Source organism: Artibeus jamaicensis, unplaced genomic scaffold, assembly GCF_021234435.1.
Source record: "Artibeus jamaicensis isolate MK-2021 breed Jamaican fruit bat unplaced genomic scaffold, CSHL_Jam_final contig_793, whole genome shotgun sequence".
Classification (NCBI taxonomy): domain Eukaryota; kingdom Metazoa; phylum Chordata; class Mammalia; order Chiroptera; family Phyllostomidae; genus Artibeus; species Artibeus jamaicensis.
In genome coordinates, this window is record NW_026521975.1 from 726,579 (window position 1) to 750,028 (window position 23,450).

A 23,450-nucleotide genomic window follows, 5' to 3' on the forward strand; every position below is an offset into this window, starting at 1 on the left:
AAATCATTCTTTTTAATTGAAGATGAACTATTCGAAGTAAAAAACCATCTGTTTAAGTGCGCTCAGCAATGTTCATTAAAAGATACAATTTTGCCCCGGCCATGTGGCTCCGTTGGTGTGAGTGTCGTCCCATACACCTAAAGGTCGGGGATTTGATTCCTGGTCAGGGCACATAACTAGGCTGCAGGATCAATCCCCAGTTGGGGCGCAAATGGGAGACAACTGATTGACGTTTCTCTGTTATGGCGATGTTTCCCCCACCCCTCTTTATCTTTTCCTTTCTCTCTAAAATCAGTAAGAAAAACCTTGGGTGAGGATTAAAAAAATAAAATGTCAACATTGTGATATGTTACTCTGAGGAATTCCACTAGACCATTCCCAATTTATGTACAAATTAAAACAAATTCATATAGAGTTAGAAAACTTTCATATAATTGAAAGTGGGTTAAGGCCCAATACTTCCTCCCTGGCTGGTGATTTGGACAATGCAACCTGATTCATGCCACATCTACTCTGTCACATTGAGGTGGGTTCTGAGGGGACAGGTCTACTTTAATGAAAGAAAGGCTATTACAGTAACGGTTCAGCCATTTATTTGTTTATTTACTTACTTACTTACTTACTTACTTATAGAGAGGGGAAGGGAGGGAGAAAGAGAGGGAGAGATACCTTGATGTGAGAGAGAAACACTGATGTTGCCTTCCACACACACCCTGACCAGGGACTAAACCCAGGCATGTGCCCTGACCAGGAATTGAATTCATGACCTTCTGCTTCGTAGGATGATGTCCAGTCAACTGAGTCATAGGAGTCAGGGCTGGTTCAGCTATTTACAGAGTCTGCCAGTCCTAAGCATCTAATAGTAATTAATCCAGATGTGAAAATGAACCTTTGGGCAGAAGACAAAAAAAACACTGAAGGACTGAAGTTAACACCTGACATCAAAAGACTGGTTTCTTCACCAACCAGAATGAAAGGATTGATTTATTAACTGATGACTGAGAAGCTGGAAAGCAATACCAGGTAAGGAGCCACAGAAATTGATGACAGCAGGAATTATTATAGTAGAATATTAGAACTCTTGCCTTGTGACAGGTCACAAGAAGATCAATAACAATAGTGAAAAACCAGTAATTTGTATGTATGAGGCACTGTGCTGGATATTTTCTCCATATATTATTTGTACTTAATGGCAATATTCTGTTGTGGTTTCAATACCATACTTCTTCCTCCTAGCTAGTGAGATAGTGATAGCAACTCCCAGAATAGTTGTGAGCATTAAATGATTTAATTTAAGATATAACTCTTATCAGGTTGCTGGACACACAGAATTCAGGAAATGATAGTTGCTACAGCTATTTAAAATTATTATATTCTTACAAAAACTTGGTACGTTAATTATTATCACTGTCTTGTAGATGATCAATCTGAGGTAAGAGCAGGTCAGCAACTTATCCAAGGTCCATAACCTTCATACAACTAAGCAGTGATTAGAGGCCAAGTTCATCTGACTTCAAAAATCCATGTTCTTTCTAGAGTGCCTGGACTATTAAGTACTTCATAGATACTACATAATCATTTGTCAGAAGTCAGGGGGTTTGGATCACTTATGTCTCTATCATTTTACATTCTAGATCTAGTTCTAATCTAGAAGAAAAGAGTGAATAGCAGGATTGGAGGCCAAGAGAAATAATGAGACCATAGAGGAACAGGTGGTAAGAATGGCTAAGAGAAGAAGAGAAATAAAATTCATCTCAAACTAGTCTTGGCTGAGCTAGCACTGGAAGGAAGTAAGTCACAATTTAAAATCTCAGAAACAGATAAACGATGAAGTGATATCTGAGCAGATACCTACTTTGTCCAATTTCTTGGTAGGGAAATTATGGAGCTAAAAATGAAAGCTGAAAACTTTCCTGTGTAGCTATCATTTTTATATTATCCACAGCATTGACAGTTCCACCACCACTGAATTGGAATTGTAATCCCTAGCAGAGGATTAGATGAAGTCAGTCTTTTCCCCAAAGCACCTCTCTTAGGTTCATGCCGAGCCCTCCCAAGAACTCACAGTGGCTAGTTCACTTGGTTTTAATGGAATGCAGACACGCAGCAACGCAATGCTTACTGAGAGAGTGGCCTCTTTTCTGTTGTTGTATGTGTCCAGATATTCTTGCAGTTCTAAAACACTGAACTTGAGCTTGTCCAGAAGTCCACAAGAAAGGAGCTAAAGACAGGAAAATAATTTGTATTAAAACAACCTAGAGAGATACCTGGACAAGGCACAGCTACACAGAAAAGAGAAGTAAACTTAGAAGTGAGTGGGGAAGGGCATCCATTTTTGTAAAGTGTGCAATTTTTAATTTTGCTACAATTGCACTGAATATTAGCTTGCTAACCCAAATGTCCTATGAAAATATCCATTTTCCCATATCAGTGCAGACAGACAAATCTTAGCAAGTATTCTACAGAAGCCCACATTAAGATAGGCTGTCCATTTCATGCACGAATGCCAGTATATTCATCCAGTAATACTCACAGTAGAGTGAAGACAAATGTCCACATAGGCTTTCGAACTGATTTTGTGTTTAATCTGTACTTTAAGTCATTTGAGAAAGAATGATTTCTCAGATTGCATGCTCTGCTGCAAGACAGCCAACCACCAATCAACTATTTAGCAAGAATGACTTCTCAGAGACTTTTAAAATCAAATCATGTCCTCACTGGTTTTACACCTTGGCAATAACCCAGCATACAAGGTGGTTCTGTGATATGTGTGGGAGATGTACAGGAAGGTAACCCTCCCCTCGCCCCCCTGGCCCCCCACACCCTCAATGAGCTTCCCAGTCTTGCAGGGTTAGAGTCATGTTCATAAAGTCACAACTCAGAAGTCAGCCAAGGATGGGTTTAATCATCCTTTAAACTCATCGCTTGCCACTTGGGGTGGATGAATCCATCCAGAGGGCGGGTGGGGTAAATGATGACATGTTGCCTCTGTAGTCACATCTGGCTGGGCAACCTGGCTTTGTGGGGACAGGTGAGGTCAGCTCTAGAGGTCCAGCTCACTATATTCATAGCTGTCAGAGTCAGAGTCACCAGAGAGAGGTGGAGCTTTCTCCTGATGATCTTCAATGACCTGCCTTCATTACTGTGCCAACTCCAGCCTCTGGGAGTCACATCACAACCAGCACTGCTCACAAACAATGTAAGTGTCGCTCAAACCACAAGACAAACAAGCCTCCCTGTTGTCCACACCAGAATCTGGGCAGGCCACAGGCCACCAGAGCTGGACTGGGACACTCACGGTCTCAGCATCCACAAAAAGGGTGGGGCACTCAGAGCAGGAGGTGAGCATCTGGGAGGAGCTGACGAACTTGGACCCGATCCCCCGGAGGTTGTCTCCAAGGTAACTGGCTGCATCGCATGTCAGGAAGCAGAACCTTTTCTGAATATTCTGAAAGGCAAAATAGTTATCACATAAAGTTTTAAGGACATGGACTAGAATTTTAAAAAATCTTTATAGAAATATTGAATGAGCATAGGTCCTCAGTGTGCATGGCTGGGAGAGATGGGAGTAAGGTGAATGTTTGTCTGAAGTAAATAATCATACAGTGTGGACCAAGTTTCTTCCTAAAACACCACTTCCGACATGCAGATGCTCATATAGTCTTTCCAACAAGTGTGGCTTTTCTTTGTGCTGATGGCCAGTGTTGACCAGCAGCTGGGTCCTCCTAGCTTGTTTGTCCGATCACCAAGGAGTAACCCAGGTTTTATCGATGTGGGTGAGACAGAAAACGTCACAAGCTGGAACTCTTTTGTGTTTCCTGAGGTCACAGCTCCCTGATACAAAGCTGCAACAGTATCATTTCAGCTTCTGGAGAATGAAAGAGTGTAAATGCTACCTAGGACCTAGAACAGTATTTCCCCTGGGAGCATGTCTGATTGACTCTGCCCTAGAGCTCTGTCCACATGAACTCATTAATTTTCACAACCAAGTGACGAAACTGAGGTTAAGGGAGGTGAAGGCACTTGTTTAAGCTCGTACAAGTAGTAAGGGACAGAGTAAGGGTCAGCTTCACTCCAGCACTCAGATTCCTCCCATAAATGTGTAACAATTCCAAAAAGCTACTGTTCCTCTTGCATTGCCTGAGGAAAAATTGCAATTAGGAAGAGTCTGTTTCACTATGCCTGTGTCAGTGCCCAAATGACAACATTTTTAGCCTCCAAATGTCTAACACACAATATCTTTAACCGAAAGAATAAAAATACTTAGTCAAAAACTAATTCCAGTCCCAGGCACCAACCTCCACAAAGAGAGGATACACTTTTGAGGATACACTTTCCTCCATGAGAAAGCCGATCTGCCCTGTTATGGGAAAACTTGCATGTCCCCCAAACAACAGCAGATTCTTTATAAGTTATGCTAGGAAAATGCCAACCATGTTGCATATTATATAACTGAGGATCTTGGTGTAATGCATAACATACACTTGTCTTTATGGCATTATGTTAGTTTTCCATGCAAACGTCCCCTCCCCAAACCTGACAGGATGTTAAAGCAGAAGGGAACAGGAGATGCCATGTCCAGCATCAGAGCAGCTGGTCGAGTGGCAGAGCTGGGAGTGGGACTCAGATTCCCCAGACAGTCTGGGCTTCTCCCCATCTCACCCTGGACAAGGTGAGGTCTCGGTTTATTGTCTATTGTACCACGAAGCTGGATCTGCCAGGGAACTTTAGAACCACATAGAAAGGCAGGTGCTATTTAAGGGACATAAATTCAGTTTTGTCCTCTTGACTTCCACATGAACACACCCTATAATCTGGTGGCATTATATGATGCAATGACAATATTCTAACACAGGAACAGCAGGAAGGAAATACACTAACTGAGACACTTGGAAAGATGCCCATACAGGATTGTTAGAAACCATTTCCTTGCTTTGAAAACCAAATTATTTTTGCCTTCCTTCTGCTCCCTTAAACTCATCTAAACACAGGAAAATGTGGTGTTTAAACTCACAGGAAAATGTCTGAAAATAATTAACAGACTTGGTGAGGATATGGTAAGAGATTAATAGACTATATGTTGAAACATTTCACTGCTAGCATATTTTATTAATACCTATTTGCTACTGTTATTTCCCTTAATCATATAATATTTGATAGTAGTTAAGAAAGTTCTTAAGGCTAAATGTAAATATTAAAACCGAGACAGGAGGCACACATTTATATTATTATTGCAGATAAACTCCATAGGGATTGATCTAACACAGTGATGAAAAAAATCCAAACCCAGTAGCCTCCTGGGGCCCACTTCCATCCCCCAGCTCAATGTGACAATCCGTTATCTACTGGCATTCAGTCAGAAGCTGAACATTTAAGATTTCCATGAAAAATTTCTGTTCATTTTTCATACATTTACTGAGTACCTATTAGTGAGGGTGCCGGCTGCTGGGGAGTCAAATTAAGGCACTGTTACCTGCCCAGGGGACAGGGAAAGGGAGAAATGTAAAGGAGGCTTCACTCACTGAAGTGATATCCACCAGGGGTTTACATATAATTGGGAGGACAGTCCAGGGACAAGAGCAGAGATAACCTCTCTGAGCAGAGGGGAAAGTATTGCTCAGGACTATAAAATTGAACATGAATAGTCTAGTAAGAGAAAAAAAGTTACTACAACAGCCAAACTTAGATATGTATTATTAATCATTATTTTTAAAAATAGACTTTAGAACAACCTAAAGAAATTACTTTATGTCCTCACTGGTGTGGTTCAGTGGGTTGGGTGTCATCCTGCAAACTAAAAGTTCACTGGTTTAATTCCTAGTCAGAGCACATGCCTAGGCTGTGGGCCAAGCCCCAGTTGGGGGCATATGAGAGGCAACTGATTATGTTTCTCTCTCACACTGGATGTATCTCTCTTTCTTTCTCCCTTCCCCTTTCTCCAAAAATAAATTAAAAAAATAAAAATAATTAGTTTGCTCTTGAATCCTTACCAATGAAATTGATCTCAAATGGTAGCTTTCTGGTAGTTTGTTTTAAAATTTCCATCGGGTTTAATGTTAGAGTGTTTCTGGAATTTTTATCTTTCAGCAGCCAGTTGTTGTCTGCCTTAAGCCTGACAGCCTTTCCAGTCCCCAGTTAATCTCAGACACAGCCTTAGTTTGTCCACTTAAACTTCTAATAGGTTTCACTAAGGGTAAATTGAATAACAGTGAGAAACCATGCTCTTAGCACTATTGATCTAAAATTCTCCAAAAATGGGACACAAGGAGGGCCTTGAGACTGAAAGACAGTTTACTTTTATGTTAACTAAGTGACAACTTCCCGATCTTGAAATTATTTAAGGCAGGTATCCCAGTTTTTTCATTTTCACTTGTTATAAACTGGCAATCCCTCATTTTCCTGCCTTTCCCTCCTGCCACAGCTCTTCCTGAAGGTGGTTGGAGGGCCCATTTCTCAGTCCAACCAAGTCACTGCCCCTGTCTCTGACACACATAACAGAACTTAACATCTGGAAAAGGTCAGGAGGGCTCTAACACGTCCATTCGCTTATCCATCTACTATTCACGTCCACTCAAGAGTTGGAAGCACACAGTCCTTTTCCATTTTTTTCTTGTATTATCAGTGGCAGTTCTGTTTTATACATTCTTAAAAGTAAAGTTTAGAAAAATGCTTCTCTGAAAATACTTCAAGAAAATCATTTTTATTATAGGAAAGTAGAAACTTGAAAGAAAAAAACCAAAGACACCCATAATCTCACTACCCCCAGTAAACTACAATGAAATTCTAGTACATAATCTTCATTATTTCCTAGGATCCTTAAAAAAGGAGCAATATTCTACATATATTTTTAAACTAGTTTTCTCTTTAACTGTATGATAACCATGTTTCCATGTTACCATTCAAACATAGCACACAGGGCCAGTTAACTCCGATGATGCTTGAAGGCCTCTGAGTTTCTTCCTAACAAGGCACTTTTCCTCTTCTTTGGCTGCCTCCAATGCCCACCAACATTCAAGAAATTTGGAGAGTGAATTTTCAGAGCAAGACAGAGAAAAACAATTTTCAAGACCAGAGATAGGCAAGCATAAAAATAAACTTTTAAGCACCAACCAGAAATTGAGTTCTGGCCATCTCTGCAGTCAAATCCTTGTTTTTAAGTGTGTTTGAGGCAAACAGTAGAATCTGAAGGTGTCCACAGGAGAGGCACCTACATAGAACTGTGTGGTGTGTTCAATGCCTTTGGGTGCCAGGCTGGAGGGACTGAAATCCAGCACCCCCCTGCTGGCCATATCTGGTACTGCAACCCTTTGGGGTTAGGGATGGGGGTACCAGTTTGCACAAAGACACTGAGGAGTAAATGTGCTGTGCTTCACACGGGAGACACAGAAGATGACCTTTCATCTTGTTCAGAAGCAGCTAAGTGAACTAAGCAAGGGTTCACAGCTATGGCTGGCATGTTTAAGGAATTACTAGGGGGAAATAAAAGACAAAGAAAAACAGATAATGGAGAAAAAAAGATGCAGGAGAGGTCTTAGTAGGGGTGGAAGAGATGCTTGGAGGAAGATTCTATGTAATGGCCCTGATATCATATTGTCTGGGATGCATGGCACCAATAAAGGCCACAATGTCAGAGTGAGTGGGATGTCACGGCAGCCTAAGTTATTTGAGGGCATCTTCACAATGCCAGTGTGTGTAGGTTGAGTGGATCAGGTTCAATAGCAGGATGAAGTCAGAGGACTCAGAGAGATATTTGGAGGAGAAAATAGTATAAACCTAGAACTCAATAGCAATCCCTTCTTAACTGAGAAGCTTGCTGGCTCCCTGGAGAGCCCAAATGTTCTGACTTGAGGTGAACACCGTACCTTAAACAAGGAGGAGAACACATGAAATGTGTACACAGCACAGGAGCCATCGGAGTCGCACATGAGCTGATTGATGTGGCTGCGCCAGGCTTCCTCCGCATCGTCACAGGCTGCAGGCTGAAATGCAGCCAGGATGGCTGAGAAGAAGGGTGAGGGAGGTGGAGAGACTCTCCTGTCACCTTCTCCAAAGCTGGAAGAAATGACAAGGACTGTGTCAAGAAGTGATGTCCTTCTTCCCTTACAAGATGGTCTGAGTGCTACTCCTGAGTCAGCCTCACAAGGGGCCCGCCCTGCCCACTCCTCCATTTGAGGTTTGCTTTGGGAACTTGGCTTTTAGTCGAAGGTCTCTGAGATTCTTTTTGATTTTAGAAAATAGAATTCCCATCTCTAGATTTTCTGATTCCTTTCTATAGATTTGGTATATCTTTTAGCCCTCAGCGACTGTCTGTCATGTGCCTAGCTGGCCACTCCGGTAGACACAGTAATGTTCCTTCCTGGGCTCTGGCCCTTTCAGTGATTGCCATTTTTCATTGTGAAAAATAAGAACAAAAATTTTGAATCTTTTAACTTTTCCTTAATGAATACATATGCATAAATGCCCAGAAGAAAAGTGGAGGGAGGAAAGGAAAGAAAAGAGAAATGTAGAGAGAAACAAAGAAAGGAGAGAATATGAACAAAAGTTAAAAGGCAAATCCTTCTCTAGGCATTACCATAAGCAATCTGTTGAGTGGACACTGGCCACCATAACAGTGGAACTTTGCTACTTAGCTCTTATTTTCAATGTTCAGAGAAGAATTTTAAGGTTCTGACTTTCTTCTCCTAAAGTAAATCTGTAGCATTAATGTTTTTGATTTATTATAGACACTGCATTAGTGTTTACATCTCTATTCCTATTTAAATTTTTTCCTATTTGTATTTTCGGGCTATATTCTACATCTCGCTCATCTCAGAAATACCAGCCACAAGGCAGGAAGCCACCCACTCGAAAAAGAGTAGGTATTTAGCTTATAAATAGCCTCTTGTTCCGATCTTTTTACTCAAAATGGAAAGAACTTCTCATTTCCAAGGCTTGCCAATCTTGCTTATTTTCAAAGCTCACGAGGCTTGGATCATGTCTCCAGGTTCTGTTATGGCTTTATATGTTATTCTGTGGCTCTATGAGTTCCTACATGAGTACCTTTTTGGTTCCATGTAGGCCTGCGCTGGGGATGGGTGGTTCCAACCTGCTAGGAGCCTTCCAAGTTATGTGGTAGTTTGAACTCCTTTGTAAGGAGGTTCCAGCAGTGGGAGAGTGACATTCAATTTGACTCAGAATGATTGCACTCCCACGGACCACGCATTTCTGCCAAGTGCTCTCTACCTTGCCAGATTGAACTGGTCCAGAGCTTGGTTGCCTTTTTCTTCTGCCTCAGTCATATCCAGACTAAAGCTATCGCTGCATTCGAAAGTTGCTGGGAGTTCATTGATGGAACTAGAAAGATCATCTTCATGCACAGTGGTGTCCTCCTCCTCCTGGACAGCTTCAGCCTGGAAGAATGAAGAGAGAAAAGAATCCCCGGCCCAATATATAAGAATACATGGAAAAGTCTGTTCAACCAAAGGAAAAGAGGCTGAAATCCTGATAATGACAGGTGTTGTGGGCTTTTTTTCCCTAGCTATAATGTCATCAACTTCTATAAGCAGACTCAGGAATTAGCTGAAGTTCTGTTCTTTCTTAATTTTTCAGTCTTCTCCACAATAGTTCCCAAAGAGGCTGTCAAGAGCTTACCACATTTGACCCATGATTATGGAATACAAATACTAAACTTGGAAAGACCACAGTGCCCCACGTTTGATAAGAAAATGATGCCCCATGTGGGAAAGGCCTTGCCTAGTGTCTCATCAGGGCTGGAGCTGGGGTTAGAAACAACAGCACTGGATTCAGAACGTTTTTCCACTGAACATGCTCAGCCTATCCAGAGCTGACTCTCCAACATAGAATCCTTCACCTATGGAAACTAGAATTTAGAACCCTCAGTGACAGTATAGTAGCTGCTCAAGAAATGTGTCCAATGTGCGTGAGTACTCCCTACTGGTCACTGAACTACCATACTGCCAGGCCTTTCCAACCTGAAAATCCTCTAAGTTCCATTGACCTACGGTGTCTTCTTGGGAATATCCCTTGAAGATAACAGATACGAGGGGTGCTTTCCTGTTACTGTTAAATGCAGAACGAGCAGCACAATGAAAGGACTGCAGGGCAGGCAGAACCAGGATCAGGGAGGGGCAGGAAGGAGTCATAACAACTCACATGGAAACAGAAGCTGGGCTTGAAGCTAGGCCAGGGGGGCCATGGGGAGACTGATTGTTCTTTATAAGAGAAAGGAAGATGACTAGGTAACAAACCAGAAGAGGAGAGGAAGAAATTACATGTTCATGTTTCAGTGAGTTATTTTTTAAAGCAATCACAAAAGCAGGGCAAAAATAGAACTGTGTATGAATTAAAGCATTATCATGTTTGACATCTTGTCGCCCATTTCATATTCTGAATTGAAAATTAATAAGGAAATTAACAGGAGTGTTTAAAGACGTGTTAGGGAGTTAGCATATCTCACATCTTTGAAAGAATTACTCATTCATACTGGGTGTTGGAGGCTTAACCATATCTGTTCTCTTCCTGCTTGTTAAAATTGCATGAGATGGCCATGGTCACTGTCTGGGTTATTAGTGTGCATACACTATTATGGAATGGCTGAGTTCTTATAAAAGTATCTTTTATTTTCTTTTTGTAACATCACAGATATATCAAACAATGCAAAAACCCAGATTATGTTGAGACAGAGATAGCTTTTCAGAAATTAAACTCAATCTTTTCTTGATGGAATTAGATGATTTGTGTGAGTCCATAAAAATATTATTACTCAGGCAAAGCTTTCTATGAGCAATCTATATAAGTGAGCATTCAAAATAGAAAAATCGAGAAAATGCCTATTCCAAGACTGAGAAACATGAAGTCATTCCCATGAAATTTAATTTCTTAATTGTAGGAGTGCTGGTGCTTTAATCTCAGGTAAGTTTCCTTTCTGGCTGAAAAAGGACTCTACTAACACTATGAATCCTTGATCAGAGTTTCTTTGCAATGGGACAATCTTAAAAATAATTTTGCTTTAAGCTTCAATATTTTTAGGTGATGCATTTTGGTTGGTTTCCCTTAGTTTACAGTACATAAGATTTTTCTAGATTTAAGATCTGTTTTTAGTGCACTATGAAAGAATACAAAATATTACTGTTTTTCCATTATTACATTTTTTCCATTAAAGGTATCAGAGAGAAGGTACTTTTATAATTTTTTCTATTTTATTTTTTCTTTCAAATTTATCATAATATCAAGATAAAGACAACTTTATCTTAAAAGGAATAGGTTGTTTTGGTATATCTAGTATAAGAAAATAAAATTCGAATCTGATGGGCACATATATGAACACCGTGGGAGAGAACAGTTTTACAGAGAAGATATTTTGTGGAAATTTTGATAAAGTAAGCTTTAAATGAAATACATATCATTAGGTTTTTCTTTTAAGCTGAACTTTTAAATAAGAAGATTGTGTCCATTACTTACTTTTCTCCTCAGAGAGCCTGGCTAGGACTGTTTTGTGAGAATCTGCTTTGTTTATAATACTGTGACTGGTACTGAAAATTCTGACAATAAAATTCTGCCAAAAGGCGAGGACTGAATCAATGTGCAAATTGTATAATTGGTTCCTACATAGGAAAAAATTTCCTGCAATACATATATACACCCACACTTCAATAGCCCATTGTTCTATGAGAGTCATGACAAAAAAGAGCAGTTTTCCAGTCACAGCAGTCTCAGGCATACACCAATTTGTTCCGTCACTAATTAATCAGCTGCGTTTATCCTGTATGGAAAATGCAGACTGTTTCATTTGAAAAAGACTTCATATCAAAAGAACAAGAGGGTGGCAACTCAAGTTACCACCCCAAGGTTCCCCCTCAAGAGGGGAAAAAAGAGCCCTAACCCCTCAAAACATAGGCTGAGGTGCACAAACTCAATTATTTCAAAAAAGAAAGAAAGAAAAAGATAAAAGTAACCCCCTCTAATGACAACCCCCTAAGAATTCTCAGTAAATCGGAAGGACTTTTTCTTTAAGAAAACTGTAATCATAATTGCTAAAATCTCTTCACCTTGGAACCTTCAGAAATCTGAAGATTATTCATATCGGGCAAAGAAGAGTCAAAGCTCGCCATTCTGGTGCCATAGGACTGAGGGTCAGCCGGGGTCATGTCACAGGCCGAAGTGAGCAATTCCACGGGATTGGCCTCCTCAGAAGGGGAGAGATTCATAATCTGTTGACAAAACAAAGGAAATAATTCAGTGTGATATTTGCTAAAACTCTAATTCTTCTTTCCATAGGAGTACAGACCACTGTATGAACAAATTGCTGGTTGATATGTCTTGTTTACTATATATAGTTCACTGTTATCAGGACTTAAACATGGGAGCTGGCAACCTGGAGTGAGATGGCATAGCACCTAACACACAAACACCCACACTTTCAGGTACTCATATCAAACTGTTCATCTGTCATAGTTCCTAAAATTTAGATGTCTGAGGAATTTTTTCAAAGATCCTGGCATAATTAAAGTTATTTTGGGAAAATCTAGGCCCTAACACATTTGATGGCATCCAGCAACTGTTAATAATATAACAAGTACCCAGGCATTTGCTTCCAATTTCAACTTACAGAGAAGAGGCCAGTGTGATTCAGTTTGACACCACTTGATGGTAATCAAAACAGCCTGGTACTGGCATAAGAAGAGACACATAGACCAATGGAACAGAATACAGAACCCAGAAATAAACCCAAGCCTCTATGGTCAATTAATATTTGACAAAGGAGGCAGAAGCATAAAATAGAGTAAAAACAGCCTCTTCAACAAATGGTGATGTTGGAAGATTCGGACAGCTACATGCAAGAAAATGAAACTCAATCACCAACTTATACCATACACAAAAATAATTTCAAGGTGGATAAAAGACTTAAATATAAGTCATGACACCATAAAAGTCCTAGAGGAGAACATATGCAGGAAAATCTCAGCAACATTTTCACTGATATGTCCCCTAGAGCAAGGGACATAAAGGAAAGAATAAACGAATGGGATCTCATCAAGATGGTTCAGAGTATAGTTGAGCAACTCTGGAAGTTTCTTTAGCTCAGCTGGAAACTGTGCTACTGCTTTAGTCTCAAAAACAAACCTGCCGGTTTCTGCAGTGGGAGAGCTTGTACTTACGAGGTTTGAGTGCTCCAGGATCTGGCTGGTTGTAAGGTCCTCCTCCTCAGATGATTCATCGGAGTCCTCGTGGTTCATTTTACTCAGACTGGGAGAACTTCCAGAAAGCTGTCTCTCTTCTAGAAGCTGCATGTCACACTTGTCCAGGCTGTCCAGAGAACGCCTGCGCACACCCCAGTTGAAGTTGTCCATACTCTCACCCTGAAATCATACCATCAGCTGTTTTTTTGTGTCCAAATTGACTGCTTTCACATAACCTTCACATGATCAGTTAGTCATGGCTTAGAAGTAAATATTTGCATTATGAACTCTCAAGCCCTTATGTCTTTTGGTACCAAACATTTTGTGACGTGATGGGAAAAGTAGTAAAAGCAAATTGTTTTCACTTTCATGCATATTGTCATAGGTAGTCTTGGCCACACTTTTATATAACATTGTGGGGAATATTATGTTTTTTAAAAGTGTTTTTGGGTAAACCTCTATAAATGATCAGTGTTTCCAGAAATCTGTAAGAAAGAGACCATTGAGAGTAAAACATGTTAAAAAAACATGTGCTCCCAACCCTTGTTTAGTGCTGTTCTCAGAAGGAGCAAAAGTGGAGCTATGCTTCTAGCATATTACACATCCTCTGGGTACTAGGGAGAAGAGCATTAGGCAAACATTCCATCATTTTCACAGAGAAAAGGCAGAGTTAAAAGGATGGGAGAGCGGCTGGGAAAGCTGGCCAGTCATGCACTATGCAAAAAGGCCCCAGCAGCAGGGCTCAGCTTTTGCTTTTGGATCATTCTCATTAATTGTCCCAACACAGAAAATAGTTATTCTCCTAGACCTGAAATGGCTGACTTTGATACCAAGCATTGTTGCTCATCTGTACCCTTTCTTAATATTTTTCAAATACAGTTTACATTCAATATTATTTGGTATTAGTTTTAGTTGTACAGCATGGTGGTAAGACAATCATGTACTTTACAAAGTGGACCCACAATATTTCTGGTACCCACCTGGTATCACACTGTTATTATAATATCATTGACTGTATTCCTTATGCTGTACTTTATATCCCGTGACTACTTTGCAATTGTCAATTTGAACTTCTTAATTCCTTCATCTTTTTCATCCAGTCTCCTAACACCCCTCCCATCTAGCAAGCCTCAGTTTTTTTCTCAGTATTTATAGGTCTGTTTGTTTTGTTTGTCCATTTATTTTGTTCTTTAGATTCCACATAAAAGTGAAATTATATGGTATTTGTCTGTGTCTGCCTTATTTCACTAAGTATAATACCCACTAAATCCATCTATGTTGTTGCAAATGGTAAGATTTCATTCTTTTTTTATGACTAACATTCCATTGTGTATATGTTAACACATCTTCTTTAGTCACTTGTCTGTTGATAGGTACTTGGGTTGCTTTCATATCTTGGCTATTGGAAATTATGATGCAATAAACAAAGGGGTGCATGTATCTTTTCAAATTAGTGTTTTGGATTTCTCTGTATGTACACCCAGAAGTGAAACTGCTTGGTCATAAGGTAATTCTACTTTTAATTTTTTGAGAAAACTCCATATTGTTTTCCATACTGTATATACCAATTTACTATCCTAACAACAGTGCACAAAGGTACCCTTTGTCCACATTCTCACCAACACTTGCTATTTGTTGATTTATTGATGACAGTCATTTTGACAGGTGTGAGGTGATATCTCACTGTGGTTTTAATATGCATTTCTCTGATTACTGACATTGAGCATCTTTTCATATGACTACTGGCCATCTGTATGTCCTCTTAAGATAATTGACTATTCAGCTCCACCCCCATTTTTTAATTGGATTTTTTTTGTTTGGTGTTGAATTGTATGAGTTCTTCAGAAATTTTGGATATAAACCCCTTATTGGATCTTTCTTTCACAGATATCCTCTCCCATTCAGTAGATTGTCTTTTTTGTTTTGTTAATGGTTTCCTTTGCTACGCAAAAATTTTTAGTTTTATGTAGTCCTATTTATTTTGCCTTTTGTTTTCCCTTATCCAAGGAGATATATAGAAAAATATTACTAAGACAAATGTCAGAACTATTGCCAATGTTTACTTCTAGAAGTTTTATAGTTTTGAGTCTTATATTTAAGACTTAAATCCATCTTGAGTTTAGTCTTGTATGGTGTAAGAATATAGTTATTTCATTTTTCTGCATGTTCCTATCTGTCCAAATTCCCCAATAGCATTATTTGAACACAGTCTCTAACCCATTGTATGTTCTTGCCTCCTTTGCTATATATCACTTGACCATGTATGTGTGGATTTATTCGTTCTAGTTCTGTGAAAAGCATCACTGGTATATTAAATGGAATTGTGTTGAATCTATAGATTGTGTCAGGTAATATGGACATTTAATGATGTTAATTCTTCCTATCCATGAGTATGGCATATGCTTCCATTTATTTGTATCTTCTTCAATTTCTTTCTACAACGTCTTATAGTCTTCTAAGTACTGGTGTTTTACCTCCTTGGTTAAATGTTTTTCTAGGTATTCTATTCTTTTTGATGCAATTATAAATGAAATTGTTTTCTTAATATCTCTTTCTGATAATTCATTGTTGTATAAAAATGCAACTAATTTCTGAATATTAATTTTGTATCCTGCTGCTTTACTGAATTCATTTCTCATTTCCAGTAATATTTTTGGTGGAATCTTTAGGAATCATGACATCTGCAATTAATGACAATTTTACTTCCTTCTTTCCAAGGCATCCAAGGATGCCTTTTATTTCATTGTAATGTCTGATTGCTGTGGGTAGGATTTCCAGTATTATATTGAATAATGGTGGTGAAACTGAGTATCCTTGTCTTGTTTCTGATCTTATGAAAAGTACTTTTAGCTTATTCCTGTTTAGCATGTTAGCTGTAAGTTTATTATATATGGCCTTTATTATGTTGAGGTATGTTCCCTCTATTCCCATTTTGCAGAGAGTATTTATGATAAATCATTCCTGGATTTTGTTGACTGCTTCTACTGCATCTATTGATATAATGATATAATTTTATCCTTCATTTTGTTTATGTGGTGTATAATGTTAACTGATTTGCAGATATTGAACCATCCTTGCATCCCAGTAATAAATTCCACTTGATCATGATATATGATCTTTTCAACTGATGCATTTGTTTTTTTAATTTTTTTTTTTTTTTTTTAAAGTCAAGAGTGCCCAGTAAAAGCACACACTGCAGTTTATTTATTTCCTTGATGAAATGTTCCTTGACAAGATGACCTTAGGAGAAGAACATATTACCATAAGGCTTCAGAATGGGAGCTGGAAGGTGAAGGTGGGTGGCAGCTGGCTCAGTGCATGTTAGATACATCTTTTTAATCTTAGCAAATGAAACACTTCAATTGGAGATTTTAAAAAATGTCTAGTCTCTAACTGGCAGGAATTATTGTTGGAAGTGAGGGTAGCTTTTTTCCAAGTTATTAAATCAAGGAACAATAATTGCACCTTGAATTGTCATTGACATAAAAGCACATGATTTTGAGAGAGAAAAAAAATGCCATTAAAAATAAGAAAGAGTTTTTGGCTGCAGCAGCAAAGAAATATGTCAAACATTTAGTTTTAAATGCCAAGACAGGAGTGACCCTACAAACAGAAGTTGAAAATCAATTCCATAATGAGGAAATGGAGTTGTTAAAACCCTTGATGCATTTGTTTTGTTAATATTTTGTGGAGGATTTTTGCATGTATGTTGATCAGAGATACTTCCCTATAATTTAAAAATGTTTTTGTCCGGTTTTGAAATGAGGATAATGGTGGTCTTGTAAAATGACTTGGGAGACTTCTCCTAATATTTTCTGAAATTGTTTGAGAATAGGTGTTCATTGTTTTTTGAATGTTTGGTAAAATTCACCTTTTTTTTTTGGTAAAAAGACTTCCGGTCTGGGACTTTTGTTTGTTGGGAGTTTTTTTGATTACTTATTAAATTTCTTTGAGAGTAATCAGTGTGTTCAGATTTTTTTTTCTTGATTTAGTCTTGGAAGATTAAATGTTTCTAGGAACTTATCCACTTTTTTCAAGATTGTTCAATTTGTTTGCATATAATTGTTCTTAGCATTTTCTTGTAATCCTTTGTATTTTTGTGGTGTCAGCGGTCACTTTTCCTTTTTCATTTCTGTTTTAATTTATTCATGTTTCTCTTTTTCTCAATAATTCTGGTTAAATGTGTATCAGTCTTGTTTATTTTTCAAAGCTGGTTCAAAGAACCGGCTTTTATTTTCATTGATTTTTCTATTGTTTTCTTAGATTCTATTTCATTTCCACTCTGATCTTCATTATTTCCTTCCTTCTACTCCTTTGTGTTTTTTCTCTATTTCCTTCAGTGTAAGGTTAGATTGTTTATTTGAGACTTTCTTGTTTTCTGAGGTATGCCTATATTGTTATAAATTTCTCTGTTAGGGTGGCTTTCACTGTAGATTTGGGGTTCTTGTCTTTTCATTTGTCTCAGGGTATCTTTTGACATCTTTACTGTTCTCATCGTTAACCCATTCATTGTTTAATAAAATATTAATTAGTCTCCATGTGTTTATGTGTTTTTTAGTTTTTTTCCTTTTAATTGATTTCTAGTTTTATACCATTGTGGTCAAAGAAAATGCTTGATAAGATTCAATCTTCCTAAACTCATTAAGAATTGCTATGTGTTCTATCCTGAAAATTTTTCTATGTGTACTTGAAAAGAATATTTTCTGCTTCTTTGGGTTGAAATCCACCTGGTCCTATTTAAGGTCACTGTTTCCTGGTTGACTTTCTGTGTCAAAGACATATCCATTGATGTCAATGGGGTGTTGAAGTTCCATACTATGACTTTTTACTGTTGCTTTTTCCCTTTATGTATATCAGTATTTACTTTATAAATGTGGGTGCTTCTGTTTTGGGTGCATAGATGTTTACAAGGGTTATATCCTTTTGTTGGATTGGTCTCTTTATCATTATGTAATGTCCTTCTTTGTCTCTTATTATATCATTTGTTTTAAAATTTGTTTTGTCAATATAAGTATTGATACCCCACCTTTTGTTTCATTTGCATGAAATATCTTTTTTGCATCTCTTTAGTTTAAGTCTGTATGTGTCTTTCAATTTGAAGTGGGTCTCTTGTAGACAGCATATATATATATCTTGTTTTCTTATCTATTCAGCTACCCCATGTCTTTTGATTGGAGCATTTAAGCTATTTACATTTAAAGTGATTATTAATAGGATTATTGATAAGCTATTTACATTTAAAGTGATTACTGATACGTAGTTTTTGCCATTTTATTTTTCACATTTTGTTGCTGGGTTGTTGGGGTTTTTTTGTCTTTTTCTTCTTAAAGAAGTCCCTTTAATGTTTTTTTGTAATACTGATTTGGTGGTGATGAATTCCTGTAGTTTTTTCTTTTCTTAGAAGCTTTTTATCTCTGCTTCAATTTTAAGTGATAGCTTTTGCTGGGTAAAGTGGTCTTGGTTTTTAAGTTCTTGCTTTTTATCACTCTGAATATTTTGTGCTAGTCCCTTGTGGCCTGCAAATTTTCTGTCGAGAAATCAGCTGACAGTTTTATGGAGTTGCCTTGTAGGTAACTAGCTGCTTTCTCTGGCTGCTTTTAAGATTCTTTGTCTTTAAACTTTGCCATTTTAATTATGATGTGTCTTAGTGGTGCTGTTTGGGTTCATTTTGTTTGGGACTCTTTACTTCCTGGACATGTATGTGTTTTCACTTTACCAAGTTAGTAAAGTTTTCAGTCATTACTTCTTTTATAAAAAATTCATTTATTGACTTTAGAGAGAGCAGGAGAAGGTAGAGGGAGGAGGAGGAGAGAGAGAGAGGGAGAAAGAAACAATGATATGTTGTTCCACTTATTTATGCATTCACTGATTGCTTCTTGTATGCATCCTAACTAAAGACTGAACTTGTAACCTTGGCATGTCAGGATGATGCTCGAACCACGTTTTTCAGCAAGGGCTTAGTCATTATTTCTTCAAATAGGTTCTGAATCTGTTTTTCTCTCTCTTCTCCTTCTTTTATCCATGTGATACAAATATTGTTATACTTGATGTTGTCCCAGGGGTCCCTTAACCTGTCTTCATTTAAAATTTTTTTCCCTGTTCTGATTTGGTGTTTTCTGCTACCTTGTGTTCCAAATAGCTGATTTGACCCTTTGCTTCATCTAATCACTGTTGATTCCTTACAATGCATTCTTCATTTTGGGGTGGTTCTTTTTTATAGTTTCTATGTCCTTTTTATGCTTACTATCTCTTTGTTGAAGTTCTCCATGATTTCATTCTTCCCCTAAATTTCTTGTGCATCCTTGTGACCAGTGTTTTAAACTCTGTATCTGGTAGATTGCTTGTCTCCATTTAATTTAGTTCCCTTTTTTTCTAGAGACTTCTACTGTTCTTTCATTCCAGACATGTTTCTTTGTGTCCCAAATTTGGCTACCTCTCAGTGTTTATTTCTCTTTATTAGGTAAATGTGCTATGTGTCCAGTCTTGGGAGGGTGGCCTTATATAGTAGGTGTCCTGTGGGGCCCAGTGGCATGGTCTCTCTGGTCACTTGAGCCTAGTGTTCCAGGATTGTCCCTGTGGGGGTTGGGTGTTCCCTGCTATTATAGTTGAGTCTTAATTGATGTTGGTGTGTTAGTGGATGGGTTTGAACCTCAGGCTGGCTGACCTGAGGATTAGTCATGGCTGATCCTAGTCATGATTAATCATTCTGTGCTGTGGCTGTCCCCACAGAGTAGGGTTTGCTGTAGCAGGGTTTGATGCCTGCTGAGATCTCTCTTTGTGTGTGCTGCTTATGAAGTTAATCAGGTGGTTCTCTGTTGTGGTCGGAGGCTGCCCACTGTGTGTGCTGGTTCCGGAGCCCCTTGGGAGGGGCTCTAGTACAGGTCAATGTCAGACACTGACTGATATGGGCCTGGGCTACCTGTTAGGAGCTACCTGGTAATCCTTGGTTGATAGCTGCCTGTGCTGGGCTTGGATTTGCATAGGAGGGGTCACACTGCAAACCAAGGCCAGTGCCAAAGATATAGGGCCTGGGGGAGGTCAGCAAAAGATCCAAGGCACCCCAAGACATGCCACCACCTGCTGGCTTCCTGTAATTCTCAGCCACTGAAACAGCCATGGTTGGCATGAGAGTAGGGTGAGGCACCAACTGGGTTGAGTAGTGATGCAAGTTTTTAAAAAAGCTGTGAGTTGTATCTCAGACTTTCTCTGCAATTAACTATGTTAACTGTTTATTTGATCAACATAAAATGTTTTCCTAGAAACTAATTTGGATTTTATTTCTCTTTTTCATTTTTTTAAAATTTATTTTACTTGATTTAAAATTTTTAACTAAATTCATTGGGGCAAAATTGGTTAATAATATTATATTGGTTTCAGGTGTACAATTTTGTATCATCTGCATAATGAATTATGTGTTCACCATATTTTTCTCTCTCTTAAGAGAGGAATAAATGAAAAGAAGTATTATATAGCCCATGGTAAGCAAATTTTAATCTAAACCAATAGGTAAACTGAATAAAATATAGCATAGAATCATTCCACTTATTAATCATTTGAAGCACTGCCTAATGGTTCACCATTAATTTTTTGTGGTGAGAACTCAGTTAACAGCATAATAATAAAACATGAGAGATACAAATTATTGTTAAAATTAGTGAGCATTAAGTTGATTAATTTTCCTCTGGGTAAGGGTCTATTTCTTCAGGCTCCTAATAAAACAAGGCTTGCCAGAATATCTCACAGATCTGTCATTTATCAGATGCTTAGCTCTTCCAAAATCTATTTTGAAGAAGGCAACAGGTAAGAATATCAAACACATTCTGGATATAATATATAAATTATCATTATCCAACCCTATTTATTATTGTTTTAGGACTGTTTGATTATAAAGAGTTAATATGACTCTTTATAAAGAGTTAATATGACCAGAGTTAATATGACTTTCATATTCTGTAGCTGTATATGCTGTTTTACCTATATCTGTACCTTTTATTTATATCTGCTGTGATAAATTATCACCAAACAATTTTTTTCCTGGTGAAAAAGGCTAACTATTGTGCTGGGTTTTAAAAACAGCTATTTTAGTGAAAAAATACAACAAAACAAGAAAAAGCCAAGAGTTCTGGAAATAAAAAGCAATGTGTGAAGAAATAAAAGAATATAAAGAAAAAGAATGCTAGATAGAAGAAAAAGAATAATGTGAAAATGACTAGCAGAAATATGCAAATATAAATGTAACACATACATTCACACAACTGGTTCTCTTGCACCAAATCAGTGGGTGGGCTGGATGAACTATCTGAGGTGACAATTCTGGAAGTGTCCCCACCGACCCTGACACAGAGCCCTGAGCTGGCACAGAAATGGCAGAAGTCTAGGTCAGAAAACACCACTGGGCAGGGACTGCTGTTACTGTTGGTTGGGTTGCAGCTCTGATGAAACCTGGATGAATCAGTTTTAAGAACTGGTCCTTGCTAGAATACTACCTGGATGTTTCGAGAGGACACAATGTCTCCATCAGAGGCAAAGATGTTGAAATTGTTTCCTGGTGGCTGCTGAGATGGAACAGTGCTGTGGTCTAGCCTAAGTTCAAGTATGTGGTGATTAAAAGCCAACAAGGCCTTCTGGGTGTGGCCTAGGAACACTGCTATTGGGGAAGCCACCCTCGTCCTTCCCTAAACCCAAATGTCAGATCTGTGTTTTATGTTATGAACAAGGCCAAAAGTCAAAACAGTGTGTTAGTGATTATGACAGATTTTCTTTCTATGTGTGAGAAAATTTAGAAGATAGTTAGCTATTCCTGATGAACAATTTGTATATGTCAGTTAGCAAATTTAACCACTCAGGAGTTATACTGAGATAAAAAGAATTAATAATTGAATGTTCTAGAAATGCGGGACATAACAGTCTTTGAAATAATTTTTCTTCATATTGGAAATCTGACAAATATGAATTACTGTTGAAGAAACTTTGTCAAAATATGTACCTAATGTACCTACTTAGAGTAAATTTGATAGGTCATGGATACAGGCTGATCATGGGTCCTGGGTCAGTCTGCCCAGGGTGGTCCTGGTTTATATCTGTTGTATGGGTGCAATTACTAGCACCCACTTATTTACAAAAAGGTCCTAATTTGAGTAAAAGTTTATATAATCACCATACAAAGATAGCTCCTAATTCCTCAAATATAGAACATCCTGATTGGAGCCATATACGATGCATTATTTGATGCAGATGGTTGATTTCACCAAGGAATCTAACAACAAAACCAACCTGGTTGTACAATGATCTAATCAAAAACCATAAGATTTCCAAGGATCATATTTAAAAACTCACTTTCTCTCAAGATATATATATATCATCATGCAACTTCCAGAACTAGGCATATAAAGATTTTTAAACTCTCTTGTAGGTACACTTTAGATAATTTTAAATTAGGACAACTGAGAAAAATGATGCTTCAACTCACACACCCATCAATGTGACTATGCACACAAACAGGCATACATATGCTGGAAGGGAGGAAGAAGCAACTGTGTTGTTATCAATCTGCGATAATGCAAAACAATGGCTCGCATACCTGAAAAAAGAACATCCTCTTACCTGAAGCTCCTGGGCAGCAGATGGAAAGGACAGAAAAACAAATTAAAAGGTCTATTTTAAATGGTGATATTAAGAGCACTCAAGTGCTTCTGTCTTAGTTTTAACACAACAAACAGTGCTAACAACATATACTGCAGTAGATGCAACTTAAACAAAGGTAAAGTTAAATGAACCCCAAAGAAAAAAATCAGCATCAAACCAGAAATTCTCAACCTCATACTGGTGGATGATGGAGTCAGGATAACAACTCATAAATGTAGTTTATGAAATAGCTTTCCCCTTCAGTGGTGGCTTTGGTCTCCTCAACAGTTTGTTTTTTTGAGTGGGGACAATGACTAAGTACTTGTGAGAAAATTGTGAAATGTCATGGGACAGTGAATCAACTAGAAAAAAAAGGTGGTGTCACTTAACCTTGCTCACCAAGAGAAAAGTGTGTATGATCATGGTCTCTGCACTGCTGGTGTCCAGCTAGTAGCACAGACACAGGACCTTTCAAAGATTCTGAAAAGTTCAAGGACTTACCAATATTAGGCAATAAATCCTGGGATAATTTAATGAAAAGGAATAGATATGACAAAAAAACCCCAGTCTTTATTTTTGATAATTTTGTGTTGGTCTAAAAGTTAAATATGTTTACCCTTGTCAGATGAGGAAAAACTGAAAAAACAG

At 38.1% G+C, this 23,450-nt stretch overlaps 1 protein-coding gene across 11 annotated transcripts in view; it reads right to left on the bottom strand.

Moving 5' to 3' along the window:
• The window catches only part of FRY (FRY microtubule binding protein), a 540,321-nt gene that overhangs the window by 60,043 nt on the left and 456,828 nt on the right, over nucleotides 1-23,450 (bottom strand). For all 11 annotated transcript variants that reach the window (XR_008392915.1, XM_053672872.1, XM_053672873.1 and 8 more), the window contains 6 exons: nucleotides 13,158-13,358; nucleotides 12,048-12,209; nucleotides 9,223-9,389; nucleotides 7,863-8,052; nucleotides 3,299-3,448; nucleotides 2,123-2,221 (listed from right to left, as the gene is read on the bottom strand). Coding sequence is in view for 10 of the 11 variants with exons in the window: in XM_053672872.1 (XP_053528847.1) it covers nucleotides 2,123-2,221; nucleotides 3,299-3,448; nucleotides 7,863-8,052; nucleotides 9,223-9,389; nucleotides 12,048-12,209; nucleotides 13,158-13,358 (969 nt within the window). In the remaining variant the exon portion in view is untranslated. The remainder of the gene's footprint in view (nucleotides 1-2,122; nucleotides 2,222-3,298; nucleotides 3,449-7,862; nucleotides 8,053-9,222; nucleotides 9,390-12,047; nucleotides 12,210-13,157; nucleotides 13,359-23,450) is intronic.